Source organism: Trachemys scripta, chromosome 24 (assembly GCF_013100865.1).
Source record: "Trachemys scripta elegans isolate TJP31775 chromosome 24, CAS_Tse_1.0, whole genome shotgun sequence".
NCBI classification, from domain to species: domain Eukaryota; kingdom Metazoa; phylum Chordata; order Testudines; family Emydidae; genus Trachemys; species Trachemys scripta.
In genome coordinates, this window is record NC_048321.1 from 10,678,504 (window position 1) to 10,694,361 (window position 15,858).

The 15,858-nt window shown below is 61.5% G+C and overlaps 1 protein-coding gene across 1 annotated transcript in view; it reads left to right on the forward strand.

The window, feature by feature from the left end:
- Nucleotides 1–15,110, forward strand: part of PEAR1 (platelet endothelial aggregation receptor 1) — a 58,769-nt gene extending 43,659 nt beyond the window's left edge. The window contains exons 9-23 of the mRNA XM_034756703.1: nt 1,977–2,189; nt 2,648–2,822; nt 3,168–3,288; nt 3,936–4,099; nt 4,711–4,813; nt 5,820–5,966; nt 6,587–6,715; nt 7,065–7,193; nt 7,278–7,406; nt 8,940–9,155; nt 9,450–9,562; nt 11,236–11,356; nt 12,073–12,135; nt 12,813–13,016; nt 13,639–15,110. Of these exons, the coding sequence (XP_034612594.1) occupies nt 1,977–2,189; nt 2,648–2,822; nt 3,168–3,288; nt 3,936–4,099; nt 4,711–4,813; nt 5,820–5,966; nt 6,587–6,715; nt 7,065–7,193; nt 7,278–7,406; nt 8,940–9,155; nt 9,450–9,562; nt 11,236–11,356; nt 12,073–12,135; nt 12,813–13,016; nt 13,639–13,799 (2,188 nt within the window). The 3' untranslated portion in view covers nt 13,800–15,110. The remainder of the gene's footprint in view (nt 1–1,976; nt 2,190–2,647; nt 2,823–3,167; nt 3,289–3,935; nt 4,100–4,710; nt 4,814–5,819; nt 5,967–6,586; nt 6,716–7,064; nt 7,194–7,277; nt 7,407–8,939; nt 9,156–9,449; nt 9,563–11,235; nt 11,357–12,072; nt 12,136–12,812; nt 13,017–13,638) is intronic.
- Nucleotides 15,111–15,858: the final 748 nt, after the last annotated feature.

Consider the following 15,858-nt stretch of genomic DNA (forward strand, 5'->3'; position numbering starts at 1 on the left):
ACCCACCCACGCACCGGCTCCTGGACTCGCACACTCTTGTGTTAACGTGTGTGTGTGTGGGGGAGGGGTTACAAACTGGAGTGCGTGAAATGCAGGCACTTTGCCATGGATTAAGCACTGGACTGGGACTTAGGAGACCTGGACCCTCCTTCTCAGTTACGCCAACGCCCCTTTATGTGGCTTTGCCAATGTAAAAGGGCCTTAAAATGCGCGTCACTGAAATGTCCTCCGCCTTAAGGCTGTTTTGTCCGGCCAGAGCGGTGTAAAGGGCCTTACTGAGAATGAGGCTTCTGGCGTCTATGCCCAGCTCTGCCATGTGACTTTGGCATGTCCTCACCACCCCTCTGTGCCTCAGTTTCCCCTCCCCACCCTTTGTCCTGTCTATTGAGATGGAAGCTGTTTGGGACAGGGACTGTTTCTTGCTACGTGTATATACAGTGCTTACTGCTACCGTAATGCACATAATGTAATGCACCGTATGAATAGCCATTGTTACCGTAATGCATGCATATAATCCTCCAGACAATGCGTTGACTGCCTGGCTGTGCGGATTTTTGGCTGGCTTACAGCACAGGCAGTGCCCTGCCAGCCGGGGGAGCGCTGGTTAAACGCTGGAGTGAGGGATGATCTCCCCAGCTGTGCTGCGGGGAAGTAAACAGCAGCTGGGCCAGGGCGAGGAGGGAAATCACTCGGAGTTTTCCACATGGAAGGGACGCAGCCAGCGGGAGAAGGAAGTGAGGGCTTTTTCCAGCTTCTGAGAGGGTGTCGCAAACAATGGAGAGGAAAAAATAAACCCAGAATCAAACAAGAGTGACAAGCACTAAATGGATCGCTAGGAAGGGGTTTTTGTTGGCGTTTTAAGCGAAAGAAATCGTGTGGTCTCGGGGTTGGATTAGGGGGGTGGGACTCCAGGATCCTGGATTCTTTTCCTGGTCCCGGGAGGGGATGTGGTCTATTAGAGCAAGGGGGACTAGGAATCAGGACTCCTGGGTTCTATTCCCTGCTCAGGAAAGGAGTGGGGTCTAGTGGGCAGAGCCAGGACTCTCCCACAGACTTAACGTGTGACCCTCGGCAAAGCACTTCCGTGCCTCGGTTTCCCCGTTTTAAAAATGATGATCCTTTGGCAAAGGCTTTAAGCCCCTCCGCTGAGCGGCGCTTTAGGACAGTTGTGTTGTTGTTGCCTACACAAACAGCCAGGTCTGGCTGGCAGAACCCCATCCCAGCCCTGCTCTGCGCTCTGGGCTTGCACTGAGGGTTTCATTCACAGTCTTAGGCCTGGGGATTTTTGCACCAGTGCAAACCCCTCACGTGGACACATTGCCCACGTGCGAGTCAGGGTTTACCCTGGTGCAACTGGCCTGCACGAGGAGTGTGTGCCGATGCAGCGACCATGGTGCACGCACCCCTGGTGCAGACGTGGCCCCTGTGGGTTAAATCCAGGCGCTGAGCAATGCGACACTGACCACCCCGTGACCTCTGCAGCTGAGTTCCCCACCTGCAACCAGCTTCCCCTCCGAGCTCTCACACCGGTGGCAGCCCCGCTGGCCCTGCCTGTCTTGCTCAGGGACCCTGGAGGTTCACTGGCCCCTTCCCAAGCTCCATTCGCTTCCCTGCTCTCTGGGCCATTCTGGGCCATCAAGATCCCTACAAGTTCCTGAGGGACTGCGGCTAAGACGGCCTGAAAGGCTGTGCAGGGGTGTCCTCCCCTGGTGCCCCCCGGAGGCTGATAGGGGAATAGCACCCTGCTGAGCAGCTGGCGGGAGGGTCCTCAGCATTTCCCAGGGTCTTGCATGGAATGAGTTTGACGGCCTCAGCCTACAGGGGACACCCAGACTGAGCAGGCGAAAGATACCAGGTACAGCGACCCCGGTCTGCTCACCCCAGCGCTGACTGGCTCTCCCTCCCTTGGCGTTGGGCTTGCCCTCGGTCTGACCCTGGGGGCACGTCCTCCCCTCCCTCTGCCCGTTCCCGAACAGGTGCCAGGAGGAGTGCCCCATCGGCAAGTACGGCCAGGACTGCGGCCAGGCATGCGACTGCACCAACGGGGGCCGTTGCTTCCACATCAACGGGGCCTGCCTGTGCGAGGCCGGCTTCTACGGGCCGCGCTGCGAGGAGCGCAAGTGCCTGGACGGCCTCTACGGCTTGGCCTGCCACCTGTCCTGCCTCTGTAGCCCCCAGCACAGCCAAAGGTAGGCTGCCACCTGAGCGGGCCCTCGCCCCGACCCATCGTGCATGTGGGAGCCTGGAACATGCCAGCGCGTTAGGGGTTAATAGTGTGCAGGGGAGGGGGAATATGGTCCCTGTTTCCAGTCCTGTGGGTTTGCTGCCCTCTGCGGGGCATAAGGGGGATAACACGGCACCATCCGTCCTATGCCCCCCAGTGCTGGAATGCAGGATTCCCGTTTGCAGAAGTGGTGGGCAGGGGAATCTGGGGGGCAAAGGTCCTGGATCCAGAACATGCATGCTGTACCCAGGAGCCACTGAGTGGGCACGCACATGGGGTATCCGGCTCGGGACACCCGCAACCCCTACCGTCCTGCTGCTCTCAGGGAAAGGGCCAGCCCCGCAGGATTGGCACAAACCCTCCCCAGCTGCTCTGCGGGGGCGCTCTGATGGGCCCGTGTTTCTCTCTCCCCCCGGTGCCCAGCTGCCACCCCATGAGTGGAGAATGCACCTGCAAACCGGGCTGGGCAGGCCTGCACTGCAACGAGACCTGCCCCCACGGATACTACGGGGCCAACTGCCAGGAGCCCTGCCTCTGTCTGAACGGAGGGACGTGTGATGGGGCCACGGGGCTCTGCCACTGCGCCCCGGGGTACACGGTGAGTCTGGGGCCTAGTCTGCGGGGACACTGGGAAACAAGGCGGTTAATGTCTTTGTAATTATGGGGATTGAGAAAGGGAGCGCTGTCTAGTGGTTAGAGGAGAGGACTGGGTGTCAGGACTCCTGGGTTCTATTCCCGGCTCGAGGAGGGGAGTGGGATCTAGTGATTAGAGCAGGGATAACTTTGTGATGCTTAGGTGGTTGGCTTTGTAGCAACACAAAGTATTACGGCTACTCGCCTCTGGGTGGGAGGTTTGGACCCGCCCCAGGTCAGCAGATGGCGAGTAACTGCCCTCCCCGACTTTAAACACCCCCCCCCCGTCATTGTCTCCTTGTGTTTGCAGGGGGCGCATTGTTCCAGCTACTGTCCCGCCGACACCTACGGTGTGAACTGCTCCATGCAGTGCGCTTGCAAGAACGCCTTCGCCTGCTCCCCCATCGATGGCACTTGCGTCTGCAAAGAAGGTAGGGTGCAGGCGGGCGCCCTTGGGATCGCTCAGGACAGGGAGGGCACCGCCCCGGCTCCTCTCCCCCCACCCCCGGGGGGCTCTAGCTGGGATGGGGGAGCCCTTTCAAGTTCACTCGGGAAAGGTCTTGTGAATACCCCTCTCCGCCCCAGCTCCCTGGGTTTGGAGTGTGGGCAGGGGCCGGCTGGAACCAGCCCGGGTTCCCCCTCCCCCGGCTCAGCTCCAGGCACGAACCCTCCGCCAGGCTCGGGGTCTGGCAGGACGTCCCATGCCACTCCTTCCACGGGTGACCTCTCCCAGCAGGCGTGCTCCACACCCCCCGGAGCCCCCGCCGGAGCCCCGGCAGCCAGCTGCAAGCTGGGGCGCCCAGAGGTGGGTGGTGCCGGGCACCCTCGGGCTGGAGCCGTGGCTGAGTGCAGGCTCCTTCCAGGGACCCACTGAAAGCTTCGCTCCCCTCTAATACCCAGACACATCTGGCTATGGGACTGTGGTGGGACAGTATAGCCCCCATAGGGGCTATTGTCTGGGCACGGCATTGCCCCCATACTGCCCTGCTTCTCCGCCCGTTGAGCTGCCGGGATTTCCCAAGCGCTCCAATTCCAACGTCCCATCGATCCTCCCGCCAACCTCTCCGCCCCTCCGCAGGTTGGCACGGAGGGGATTGTTCCAGCCCCTGCCCCGCCGGCACCTGGGGCCCCGGGTGCAACGAGACCTGCCGGTGCGCCAACGGCGCCGCCTGCAGCCCCGTCAGCGGGGCGTGCACCTGCGCTGCCGGCTGGCACGGCAGCAGGTGCCAGGAGCCGTGCGCGGTAAGTTCCCACCCCCCTCGGACCAGCCGCTTCCCGTGCCCGGGGGTCTCTGCGCCCTTTACGGCCGTCCCAGCTGTCATGGAAGGACCTGAGCCTGCATTCATTGATGCCCATTTCCGTGGTCTTTGCATCAAGCCCTTAGCCACCCCCCTGCCACGCACCCCTTGCAGAGCAAGGTCCAGCCAGCTGCTGGCAAGACGGGATGCCTCTAACGGTGCCCGTTCCCCACTCGGTGCCCACGCGCGAGCCGGGATCTCGGCTGCCTGTGATTGTCCCACTGGACAAAATAATTACAACAATGGGCTAACAGATTGATTGGGAAAGTCACTTGCTGGCCCAGCCTGGGAAGGGGGCTGGGTGATTTAATGGCAATGGGGAGGGGATTTGTGGAGCAGGGGAGGCGTGGGTTAGACCGTGGGCACTGGCGGGGCGGAGCGGGAATAGGTTAGATTGCATGCACTGGCAGGGTGGGGGTCAGACCGGGGAGGCTTGGGGCAGGGTTAGATCCATGCACCAGCAGGATGGGACCGGGAAGGGTTCTGGGTTGAAATCATCCACCCCAATCCATCCCAGTGCCATTGACTGCGGTTGCATCCCCCTCTCGCTAACAGAACGGTGCCTACGGGCCCGGCTGCAGTAGTCAGTGTGACTGCAGCCACGCGGACGGCTGCTCCCCCGTCACGGGACAGTGCCACTGCCAGCCGGGATGGACAGGTGAGGGGGCCAGGTGGGAGGCAGGGATCTGGGGAGGGGACGGGAGGACTCTGTCTCTGGCCATGATGGCATCCAGGGAGTCCCTTGGCATCCCCGCCAGCTCAATGCACAGTTCTTATGGGCATGGCTAGGTCAGGGACAGAAGGGGGTGGTACTCTTCCAGGCTCCACCCACAACATAAGCTCCACCCACTGGACTTGACGTGCTTGCAGGAGGCACAGCTCACAATGAATTGTGCAGAGGTCCAGGATATATGGGCATGAGGTCTCCGGGCGGCCTGAGCTCCGTCTCTCCTCTGTGGGGCGTGGCTGGACTCAGCGGGTACCCCTGGGCCGAGGACAAAATGAAGTGATGGTGCTTGTCCAAACGCCACCCACGTATGGCACCAAAGAGAGCCAGACTGGCTCCTGCTCCGGTCTTAGCAAAGTGCCCGGCAGTAACTCCGCCCTGAGGGGAAGGAGGGCGGTTCACACCTCTCCGAGCCATCGTCCCGGTCTCCCTGCAGGTTACACTCGGCTCAGGTTTGCGAGGTTTCCAGATGGCAGGGACGTGTGGCCTAGCGGGAGGCTTTGGGGGAATAGCAGCACCCCAGCCGTGCCAGCCGGTGCCTGCTGATGGGCTGGCCAGTTCGAGTTAAGAACCTCCCCTCACTGGAGCAAAGGGTTCGTGTGTGTGGACGAGACTTGAGTCGGGGGCTGCGCCGGAGTTAGAAGGAGCTAACTGGAGTCTGAGTGATGGGAGCGCAGCTTCGAAGAGGGCTGTTTCTGGGTTGGCACTGGGCTGGGAGACCATAGGGCCTGCAGGGAGCTGTGTGGTGACTCAGTTTCCCCATCTGTCGAGTGTGGACAGTGGCGCTGGCATCCCTGACAGCTTGGGATGCGAGAGGTTTTATTTCTCCACGCAGGGGACTGGGTTGGTGCTGGGACCTGTTTGCCCCCCCCTCAGCTGCGTGGTGAGGAGGGGTCCCCACTAAGAGAACACCCTGGTCCTTTTCTTGCCACCCCAGGGCCCCGCTGCAGCCTGGTCTGTGACGACGGCTTCTGGGGGCGGAACTGCAGCCAGCCCTGCGCCTGCAAGAACGGAGCCGCCTGCTCCTCAGAGGATGGGAGCTGCAGCTGCGCGCCCGGGTACCGCGGCCCCGCCTGCCAGCGCCGTAAGTGCCATGCCAACGGAGCCAGCGGGCTGAGCGAGGGGGTCCTGCTCCTGCATTGCCCAGCCCCGCGGGGAGCTGGCCTGTCCCGGCTCCGTCCAGTGCCGGAGCAGAGCAAAGTCCGTCGCACAAAGCCCACGTGTGACCAGCCCGCGAGATGGGACTGGCATCGTCCTTTCGAGCCTGCCCCCCACCTAGGGCTGGTTTGGGTGCAGCGGGCACGGTCAGAGGCCACTGTACGGGCATCCCAGGAGCCGGCCAGGGTTCGGGGAGATGGATCCGTGGAGGGGGCAAACCCCATCCCTGCTCCCCTGAGGGAATGAGAAATCCACATGGGAACACACCAGCCCGTGTGTCCCTGTGACCTGTCCCCTCTAGGGGGTAACAAGGAGCTCTGTCTCCCTGGGCCCGTTCGGGCCTCTCTGCTGAGGCTGCTGCCCACGAACGGGGTCGGTCGGCACCGATTTGTGGCGGTGGCTTTGCCTGGTCCCCCTCAGGATCTGGGCTGAGACCCAGCAAACTCGCTTCACACGAGCAGCCGTCCGACGGGGCCGGGTTAGGGCTGGTACGTGACTCGCCCCCACCCTCCACACCCCTTGCCATTTCTTCTTCCCTTGCCGCAGCCTGCCAGCCCGGGCGTTATGGCAAGAAGTGCGCGATGCCCTGCCGATGCTCCAACCACTCCACCTGCCACCACGTGGACGGCGTCTGCGACTGCTTTCCCGGGTGGACGGGCAGCGACTGCTCACAGCGTGAGTCACATCTACTGCGGGGGGGCGTCCCGACTCACGGGCAGCACGGGTCAACGGGGAATAAGTTGCGGAGGGGTAGGCACTTGTAGAAGTTATAAGGAATCTGGGTACAACAGGGTCCCCGGGACTATGATCTGGGGGGCCCTGGAGGCTCTGTCAGCCCCACAAACGCAGGCCTCTGCCATTTGAGCTAAAGAAGATCTCCTTCAGCTGGTAGCAGAAGTAGGACTCGTATCCTCTCTGTAGGCAGCCACCAGGGGGCGATGGGGTCTCATGCACATAGACTCAGTAGCTCATCGGGGAAGAGCAGTGCGTAGTGGGACTGACAGACGTCTCCTCTCCTCCACAGCCTGCCCGCCCGGCATGTGGGGAGAGGCCTGTGGCCGCACCTGCCAGTGCCCAAACGGAGGCCGGTGCAGCACCGTGGATGGGACCTGCTCTTGTCCGGCCGGCTTGACCGGCAGACACTGCTCGGAAGGTACGGGCTGTGCCAGGCGGGGGCCTGGGCATCACACGTCTCCTTCCCCATGCAGACCTCACCCACTTGCTTTCTTCTCTGTAGGCTGCCCCTTGGGGAGCTACGGGGAGAGCTGTGCCCAGGCATGCCAGTGCCAGAACGAAGCTCAGTGCGACCCGGCGACCGGGAGATGTCTGTGCTCCTCCGGGTACACCGGTGCCCACTGTGAAACCAGTAAGCCGGGAACGCCCCGGGGAAGGCACAGGGCTGCATGATGGCCCCGAGACCACATTGGGAAGCCACTTGCAGCACCCACTGCTGGCCGAGGGGAGCATTGCACCCACACAGGACTTCTGGGCGGGTCTTGAGGGAAGCTGATTGACCAGTTTTTGACAAAAAACGGGTTTTTGGGTTAAAACAGAAATTTGCCCGGGAAATGTCTGATTTTGGTTACATTTTCCGGGTTTTCATTGGAGAAACAGAAATCTGGAAAAAAATTCGGGTTTTTGGCAACTGAACTCCCCCGAAAATGTTAGCCAAAAACCTGAATATTTTCCACTTTGTTTCTGACCGTTGACAGTCAAAAAAATATATAACTTTTCAGCCACAGCGTTTTGGGGTTTTCAGGTTTTGGATGAAAACCCGGAAACTTGGAAGAAAAATTTTGACCCAAACGTTTTGCTTGTTTGTCATTCACCAAAACGTTTTGCTGGAACACAAATGATTTCCCAGCCAGCTCTAATATTGGGTTATACGGACCATCAGTCTCCTCCAGCAGTCAGGAGGTGGGATGCGGAGCTGTATGGCTCCAAGCCGCTCCCTGGGACTGGCCTTCCCCTGCCTCCCACCCCCCTTAACCCCACGGATTCTAACCTGGGCTCTTGTGCCCCCCTGGCACCTTTGGACCCAGGTGTCTCCAGGTCTGCGAGTGCCTCCACAACTCCACCTGCCACCAGGTGATGGGGAGCCAGCGGCGGCTCCAGACACCAGCGCACCAAGCGCATGCCTGGGGCGGCCTGCCGGTCGCCATGAGGGCGGCAGTCAGGGAGCCTTCGGCGGTGCGCCTGTGGGAGGTCCGCCGGTCCCGCGGTTTCAGCGGCAATTCGGCGGCGGGTACGCGGAAGGCGTGGGACTGGCAGACCTCCCGCAGACATGCCGCCGAATCTGCGTTACCAGCAGACCTCCCGCAGGCATGCCATCGAACGCCTCCTGACTGCCGTGCTTGGGGCGGCAAAATACATAGAGCTGCTCCTGTGGGGAGCTGCCAGTGCGAGCCAGGCAGGAGCGGGGCCTGGTGTGAGAAATGTGAATGAGACCATGCAGGGGGCTGGGAGCCAGGACTCCTAGGTTCTGGCCCCAGCGCTGAGGGGAGGGGGGGCCTAGAGGGTTAGAGCGGGGGAAGCAGGGAGCCAGGACTCCTGGGTTCTGTCCCCAGCTCCGGGAGGGGAGCGGGGTCTAGTGGTTAGAACAGGGAGCCAGGACTCCTGGGTTCTGTCCCCAGCTCCGGGAGGGGAGTGGGGTCTAGTGGTTAGAGCAGGGAGCCAGGACTCCTGGGTTCTGTCCCCAGCTCTGGGAGGGGAGCGGGGTCTAGTGGTTAGAGCGGGGGGGGGGGGGGCAGGACGCCAGGACTCCTGGGTTCTGTCCCTAGCTCCGGGAGGGGAGCGGGATCTAATGGTTAGAGCAGGGGTGCAGGGGCTGGGAGCCAGGACTCCTGGGTTCTGTCCCCAGCTCTGGGCAGAAGGTCTAATGATTCCTCTGGGCGTGCAGGGAGCCCCGAGCACCCCTTCACCATGGTGCCAGCTGTGCCGACGGGGTACAGCTCCCTGGGGGCGATCATTGGCATCATCGTCCTGGTGATCCTGCTCGTGGCACTGCTGGTGTTTTTCCTGTGCTACCGGCACTGGCAGAAGGGCAAAGAGAATAGACACCTGGCCGTGGCCTACACCACGGGGCGGACGGACAGCTCGGAGTACGCGGTGCCAGGTGAGGGCGCGGCGCACTCGGTACGGGGGGGCTCTGCTCTCCAAGTCACCCCCCTGCTCCCGTTAGCATGGCACCTCCTAGGACACTGAGCTCAGCAAGCCCGGCAGAGTCCCCCACCCCACTCTCGGGAAAGTCTGATCCCACCCGCCCTAGGCTTAGCGTGGGGAATCCAGCCGGAGCCCGGCCCAGGGTGGGGAGAGGCACACGGCGTGCGCAGCCCCTGGGGACAGCTAGGGGACAGGACTCCCAGGGACTTTGGCCTAACTCTGTCTGTCCCTTTCTCTGTCTGTCCAGACATCCCACCCAGCCACACCCACTACTACTCCAATCCGAGCTACCACACCCTGTCGCGGTGCGTGCCGACCTCCCCCGCCCCCAACAGCCAGGACAGGGCGAGCTCCCTCAAGGTAAGCCCCAGCCCTCGGGGGCGACACTGCTCCAGGGAAGTTCCCAGCCTTTCCGTTCGCCGGAGCCTCGAGGCACGGAGCCACCTTGGGGACGGGCAGAGAGGAGACAGCTTGTCTGTAGCGTCTCTCCGGGGCTGGGCTGGGCTGAGAATTTGCTGCAGAAATAGTTGGGGTTGTGTGGAATTGAGGTGGCCCTGCGCCCCCAGAACGTGGACCACAGCAGCCACCATCAGAAATCTGCCCTGGGGAGGACTTGAACCCCACCCTCCTCAGTTCAAGGCCTGCTAGTCATGCCTCTAAACCAGGGGTGGGCAAACTACGGCCTGGGGGCTGCATCTGGCCCTTCAGACGTTTGAATCCGGTGCTCGAGCTCCTGCTGGGGAGTGGGGTCGGGGGCTTGCCCTGCTCCCCACGTGCTGTGCCTCCACACAGCTCCCGGAAGCAGCGGCATGTCCCCCCTCCGGCTCCCATGTGTAGGGGCAGCCAGGGGGTTCCACACGCTGCCCCCATCCCAAGCGCGGCCCCCGCAGTTCCCATCGGCCAGGAACCGTGGTCAGTGGGAGCTGCGGGGACAGCATGCAGACGGGGCAGCGTGCAGAGTTGTCTGGCCGCGCCTCCGCGTAGGAGCTGGAGGGGAGACATGGCCGCTCCTTCCAGGAGCTGCTTGAGGTAAGCGTTGCCCAGAGCCTGCACCTCTGACCTCCTCCCACACCCCAACCCCCTGCCCCAGCCCTGATCCCCCTCCTGCCCTCCGAACCCCTCGGTCCAACCAGCAGCCCCAACCCCTCATCTCCAGCCCCACCCCGGAGCCTGCACCCCCAGCCAGAGCCTGCACCTGTTTCTGCACCCCAACTCTATGCCCCAGCCCAGAGCCCCCTCCCACACCCTGAACGCCTCATTTCTGGCCCCACCCCAGAGCCCTCACCCCCTCTGATGCCCCAACCCCCAGTTTCGTGAGCATTCATGGCCCGCCATACAATTTCCATACCCAGATGTGGCCCTCAGGCCAAAACGTTTGCCCACCCCTGCGCTAAGCCATCAGGTCGGTTGCCCCCAGCAGCGCCCCAGATGCTGGGCGCCCCCAGTCTGTGCAAATCACTTTTTCTGGCCTGGGTTTCCCAGCCTGTGCTGGTTCAGAGAGCCAGACAGACCCTCTAGTAATGTCGGAACCGTCTCTTCCCCAGCACAGAGCCGGATGCTGGGCGCCCCCAGTCTGAGGGCCCATCCGGTCGTCTAAGCACAGTTCAGCTCAGACCAGTCCTGTAGCCTGAACCCCGGGGGTGTCCAAACAGCTAAGGGATGAGAACAGGCACAATGTAGAGACATCCCTTTTATTCTGGGTGCTGTATCTCTGGAACCCGTGGGCCAAATGACCCCAAATTTGCCCCACTCGCCCCACCCCACGATGCCATGAGGCACAGCAGTTTTTGGGGCGATCTGAATTTGCGCATGGATTTTAGAGTGCTTCAAAACATCTGCTCTTAATGCGGATGCTTGTCTCAACCTGAACTCGCGTTTGGCAAGGGCCACTCCAGAAGGAAGGGGTTCTTCATGGACACCGTGAGACCCTGTGGTTCCCGAAATCCTGGCCTGGCAAAGGGGCCACTCCGAGCAGGACCCCGTGGGCAGGGGCAGTAGGTCACTGCTGATTCCACCCCTTATTTCGGCCACAGGTGCCCTGCAACCAGCACTTCTCCAACATAAAGAACGTGGCCTACGGGCCGGACTGTAATGCCTCGCTGCCTGCCGACTGGAAGCACCACGGGGTGCCGGCGCTGAAGCCCCGCGAGCGGGGTAAGAGGAGAGCCGGGCGTGGCGCCTCAGCTGGGATATGCTGGGCAGGGCCGGGCTTTAGGAGCTGATGTGGGGAGAAGAAGTGGGGTCTAGGGGTCAGAACAGGGTAGGGGGATGAGTTCTACTCCCAGTGCTGGAAGGTGAGTGGGGTTAGGAGTTGGAGATGGGGGAGCGCAGGACTCCTGGGTTCTTTTCCCATCTCTAGGAAGGGAGTGATGCCTGGTAGTTAGAGAAGGAGATTGGGAAGCGGGGGGTGGGGTTCAGGACTCCTGGGTTCTATTCTTGGCTCAGGAAGGGGAGTGATACCTCGTAGTTAGGGAAGGGGGGTGGAGGACACCTCAGGACTCCTGGGTTCATTTTAACTCAAACTGCCAGTCTTGGTCAGCATCCTACACATTTCATCCCCCAACAAGGGCAAAACTGCCTCCCTGCCCCCACCCCGAAGCTGATGGGAAGAAAAGCAGCCGGGGCCCTGGGGAGACCCTTCCCTGGATGCTGCGTGGGGAGACCCTTCCCTGGACGGGAGCTGCCTGTTTCTAGTCACCGTCCCCATTTCTCACCGACCTCCCCCCAGCTCTGCTGCGGGGACGACACAGACCCCGGCCTCGTGAAGGGACCCCCCTTGTGGCTAAAGGAGGCCCCACGGGCTTGGGACCCAGAGGGAACCACAGGGTCTGTCTGTGTCCAGCAGCCTCAGGGTTTCCTTCCGTTTGCAGGGGGCGGCCCCATGGACCGCAGCTACAGCTACAGTAACAGCCTGGGGAAGTACTACAGCAACGGTGAGCACAGCGCCCCCCCTCTGGGGGGGGGCTTCCAGGGGCCCCAGCGCACGGGCAGGGGGTGATGGGTCCCGCGGTCGTCTCCCCCAGACGCTCTCGGCTCAGGCCGATGGCCTCGTTTTCCTGGGCTAGGGTCTGGGAGGAACGGGAGGGAGAGGAGTCGCACTTACTGCAGCACTGACCCCCATGTCGCAGTGCGGCACTAGGGGGCGCTGTGCTGCAGGGAGTGGGGCGGGGGGCTCAGGAGGGGGGCGCTCTCCCCTCACACTCAGGGCTGACCCCCATGTCGTAGTGCGGCACTAGTGGGCGCTGTGCTGCAGGGAGTGGGGTGGGTGCTCAGGAGGGGGCGCTCTCCCCTCGCACTCAGGGCTGACCCCATGTCCAATGAGACTCTGGGGTGGGGGGCTCAGCAGGGCGTGAGGAAGCTGGTCTGGCTTTGGAGAAGCCCTGCGTATCCCCAGAGCAGCTCCAGCCTGGACAAGTTCCCTCCCCTCCCTGCACACGCTGCCCGTGGACCTCTGCCCTGCCCTGGTGGGACGTCCCGGGGACAAGAGGGGAGCTAGACAGACCCAGCAAACTCGTCTCCTCCCAGCTAAACCGGCGTCCCAGCCCTCCGGCTTCTCCCCATTCCTGTATTCACCCACGCTCCCTTTGCCCTCCTTCCGCCCACCCTCCAGACTACATCAAGGAGGAGGCCCTGCGCGCCAGCAACAGCTCGCTGAATAGCGAGAACCCCTACGCCACCATCAAGGACCTGCCCGAGCTCATGGCCAAGCCCTCGGAGGGCAGCTACATGGAGATGAAATCCCCCGCAAAGCGAGAAATGTCCTACACCGAGATCGGGCTCTTCGAGGAGCCAGCCGCCGGCTCCAGGGCAGAAGGTAGCGTTCGGCACCGCGACGGGCTGCGGGACCCCTCCAGTCCCGTTCACTTCGCAGCGATGCCAGAGCCTGAATGGCACATGGGGGCGGGCGGGACATGCCACTTGGGGACGCTTGTCCACTGCCGGGCTTTTGCATTTCAGAGGCTACCCCCACTGAGATCGGGGCCCACTGGGGCTGGGCGCTGCACATACCCCGACCAAAATCGGGGCTTCCTCGTGCAGGCACTGCACAGACACCGAATGAATTCAGGGTCCCCTCTGCACACACCCCGACTGAAATCATGGCCCCCTCAGACCGGGTGCTGCATGCGCCCTGACGAAGTTCAGGGCTCCCTCGTGCCAGGCGCTGCACATACCCCGACTGAGATCGGGGCCACATTGTGCTGGATCAAGATCAGGGTCCCGTTGTGCCGGGCGCTGCACAGGCACACACAGAGTGAGGGGTGGTCCCTGCCCCAAAGAGCTCACAGTTGAAAATATATGCAGCATGGGAGAAAGGAAGGGTCCTTATCCCCATTTTACAGACTGATCTCCCAAGTCCTTAACCACAAGCCCATCCTGAGACACTTTCACAGGTGCCTTCGGTAATGCCCTTGTCTTTCCTCTTCTCCTCCCTCTAGAGAGTTGCCCCCCGGGGGCAGAAGGTGTGTCTCCAGCAGCCCCCAGCATCCCCCCCAACCATTACGACTCCCCCAAAAACAGCCACATCCCCAGTCACTACGACATGCCACCTGTCCGGCACTACCCCCCATCCCCGCCACTCCGGAGGCAGGACCGGTGAGGAGCCATGGGGCGCTGTCTCTGTCCGTCCGTCCATCCCCCCGCTCCTGTCTCTGTCGGCACTTCCCAGGGGAAGGTGGAGGACTGGCTCCGAAGCCCAGCGGGAGGAGAGCCGTGGCGGGACCATGGATGGCCATTTACCGGCACCCCCCTGGATTCACCCGGAGCCTCTTTGTCTTCGCTTGTACAATGCAACAGCCGCTAAGGACTATGGAAGGGGGGAGTCGGACCCCTTGCCCCAGCCGCTTGGGGTTGAATACAGCTCATTACCTTCCCCCAGGTGAGGGTTCAGAGTCTGAGACGTTCACCTCCGGATCCTGAGCCTCCCGCATGCAGCAGGGATGTGGATCGTGGCGGGGTGGTGTGGCCTCAGCTTGCCCCATGTTCGCCCCCCCCATCGGTGTTTGTCTTCAGGGTGGGGTCCCCAGTCAAGCCGTGGGCAGGTGTGTTCTGCCCCCAGGGCACAGCTTCGCACTGAGGGGAGGCCTGATCCGGAGGAGAAGCCTGACGTGAACGGGACACCTCGGGGCTGGGGCACAGAACGGCAGGTGTTCCTGTGAGCCCCCCGAAAGGGACTGAGAACCCAGCAGAGCAGCTGCAGACGCTGGACCGCTGCGCCCTGCTGACACAGACTAAACACCCCAAGACTGGCCCCGCTGCAGCCCCGGGAGAGGCATGGCTGGGAAGTGAGACGCCACCGAATTCGGCTCCCAATCCGGATTCCAGCCTGTGGAGGGGGACTGGATCTGGGCTTTTGGTTTGGCCTTGATTTGCATCTAGACTCAGCTTCCGAACGCCTGCCTGATTTCACCCGGCCCCCAGCCCTTGGAGATGGGCCGTAGAGGACGTTTGCGCTGTTAGGGGAAGTTGGTAGCTCTGAACCCAAACTTCCCCCCCATTCAACCCCCACCGGCGGTCCCACCACTGTGAAGCTGCTGAGGGTTCAGAGCCCCCCTTCCCATCCCAGCATACAACCCACACACACACCTTGTGCAATATACCGGCCTAATGGGTGTGAGTGTGTCTCCCCCTAGAGGCCAGCCCCAGCAACTGTAACAGCCTGCTACTTAACTTACCTGCAGCAATGGGAGCGCCTCCTTGGCTCAGGTGAGAGAGCCAGGGCTAGCGTCTCTCTGCACATGGTCTTGGATTATGACACCTCCAGGGGGAACAGAGTAGCCCAGCAAGCTGAACTTGGCCTAAGGGACATAGCTGGGTTTCCTTCCCTTTCTGCTCCGGGGAGAGCTGGGATCTGTAGAGGTCGATACGGCTCCAATGTGCATGTAAATAAAGATGTTTGTGTTGTTTTTAACTATGCAGCTGTCTATTTTTTGGCTCAGCCTCCACCCACCTGCTGGCATCACCCCACAGGCTTATGGTCAGGATTCGGCTATGAGATTAAACAGGACCTGGGATGAGCAAAGACGCTGGCCTCCCAAATGTCACCCGTTGGCGAGGAGGGGATGCTCTTGCATGGGCTGGGGGGTTCCAGTAACAACTTGAGGCCCCAACCAAAAGTGGGGACCCATTGCGCTAGGCGCTGTACGTACAGACTGAGAGACAGTCCCTGCCTCAAAGAGCTGACACTTCAAATAGACAAAGAAAAGATTAACAGAGGGTCCTGTGGCACCTTTAAGACTAACAGAAGTATTGGAGCATAAGCTTTCGTGGGTGAATGCCCACTTCATCAGATGCAAGACTGTTAAAAAGAAAAGATTGTTATCCCCGTTGTTCAAATGGGGAAACTGAGGCACTGAGCGGCGAAGTGGCTTACCATGGGTCACACACCCCAGGAATAGCACCCAGATCACCTGAGTCCCCATACAGTGCCTTAATCACAAGCCCATCCTGGGAACATAGGGAAACCACCGTGCTCAGCAGGAGAGGTAGGACATTTTTCATTGTGGTGACATCACTGCCTCCAAACCCTGCATTAAGAACAATACTGATCTTTAAAGTGGTAAAAGGGAGACAGTCTTGCCCAGCAGGTAGAGCACAGAACCAGGACCCCTGGGGTCGACTCGATCTGTGCCTTTGGCTGGCTCGCTTCAGGTCTCTGG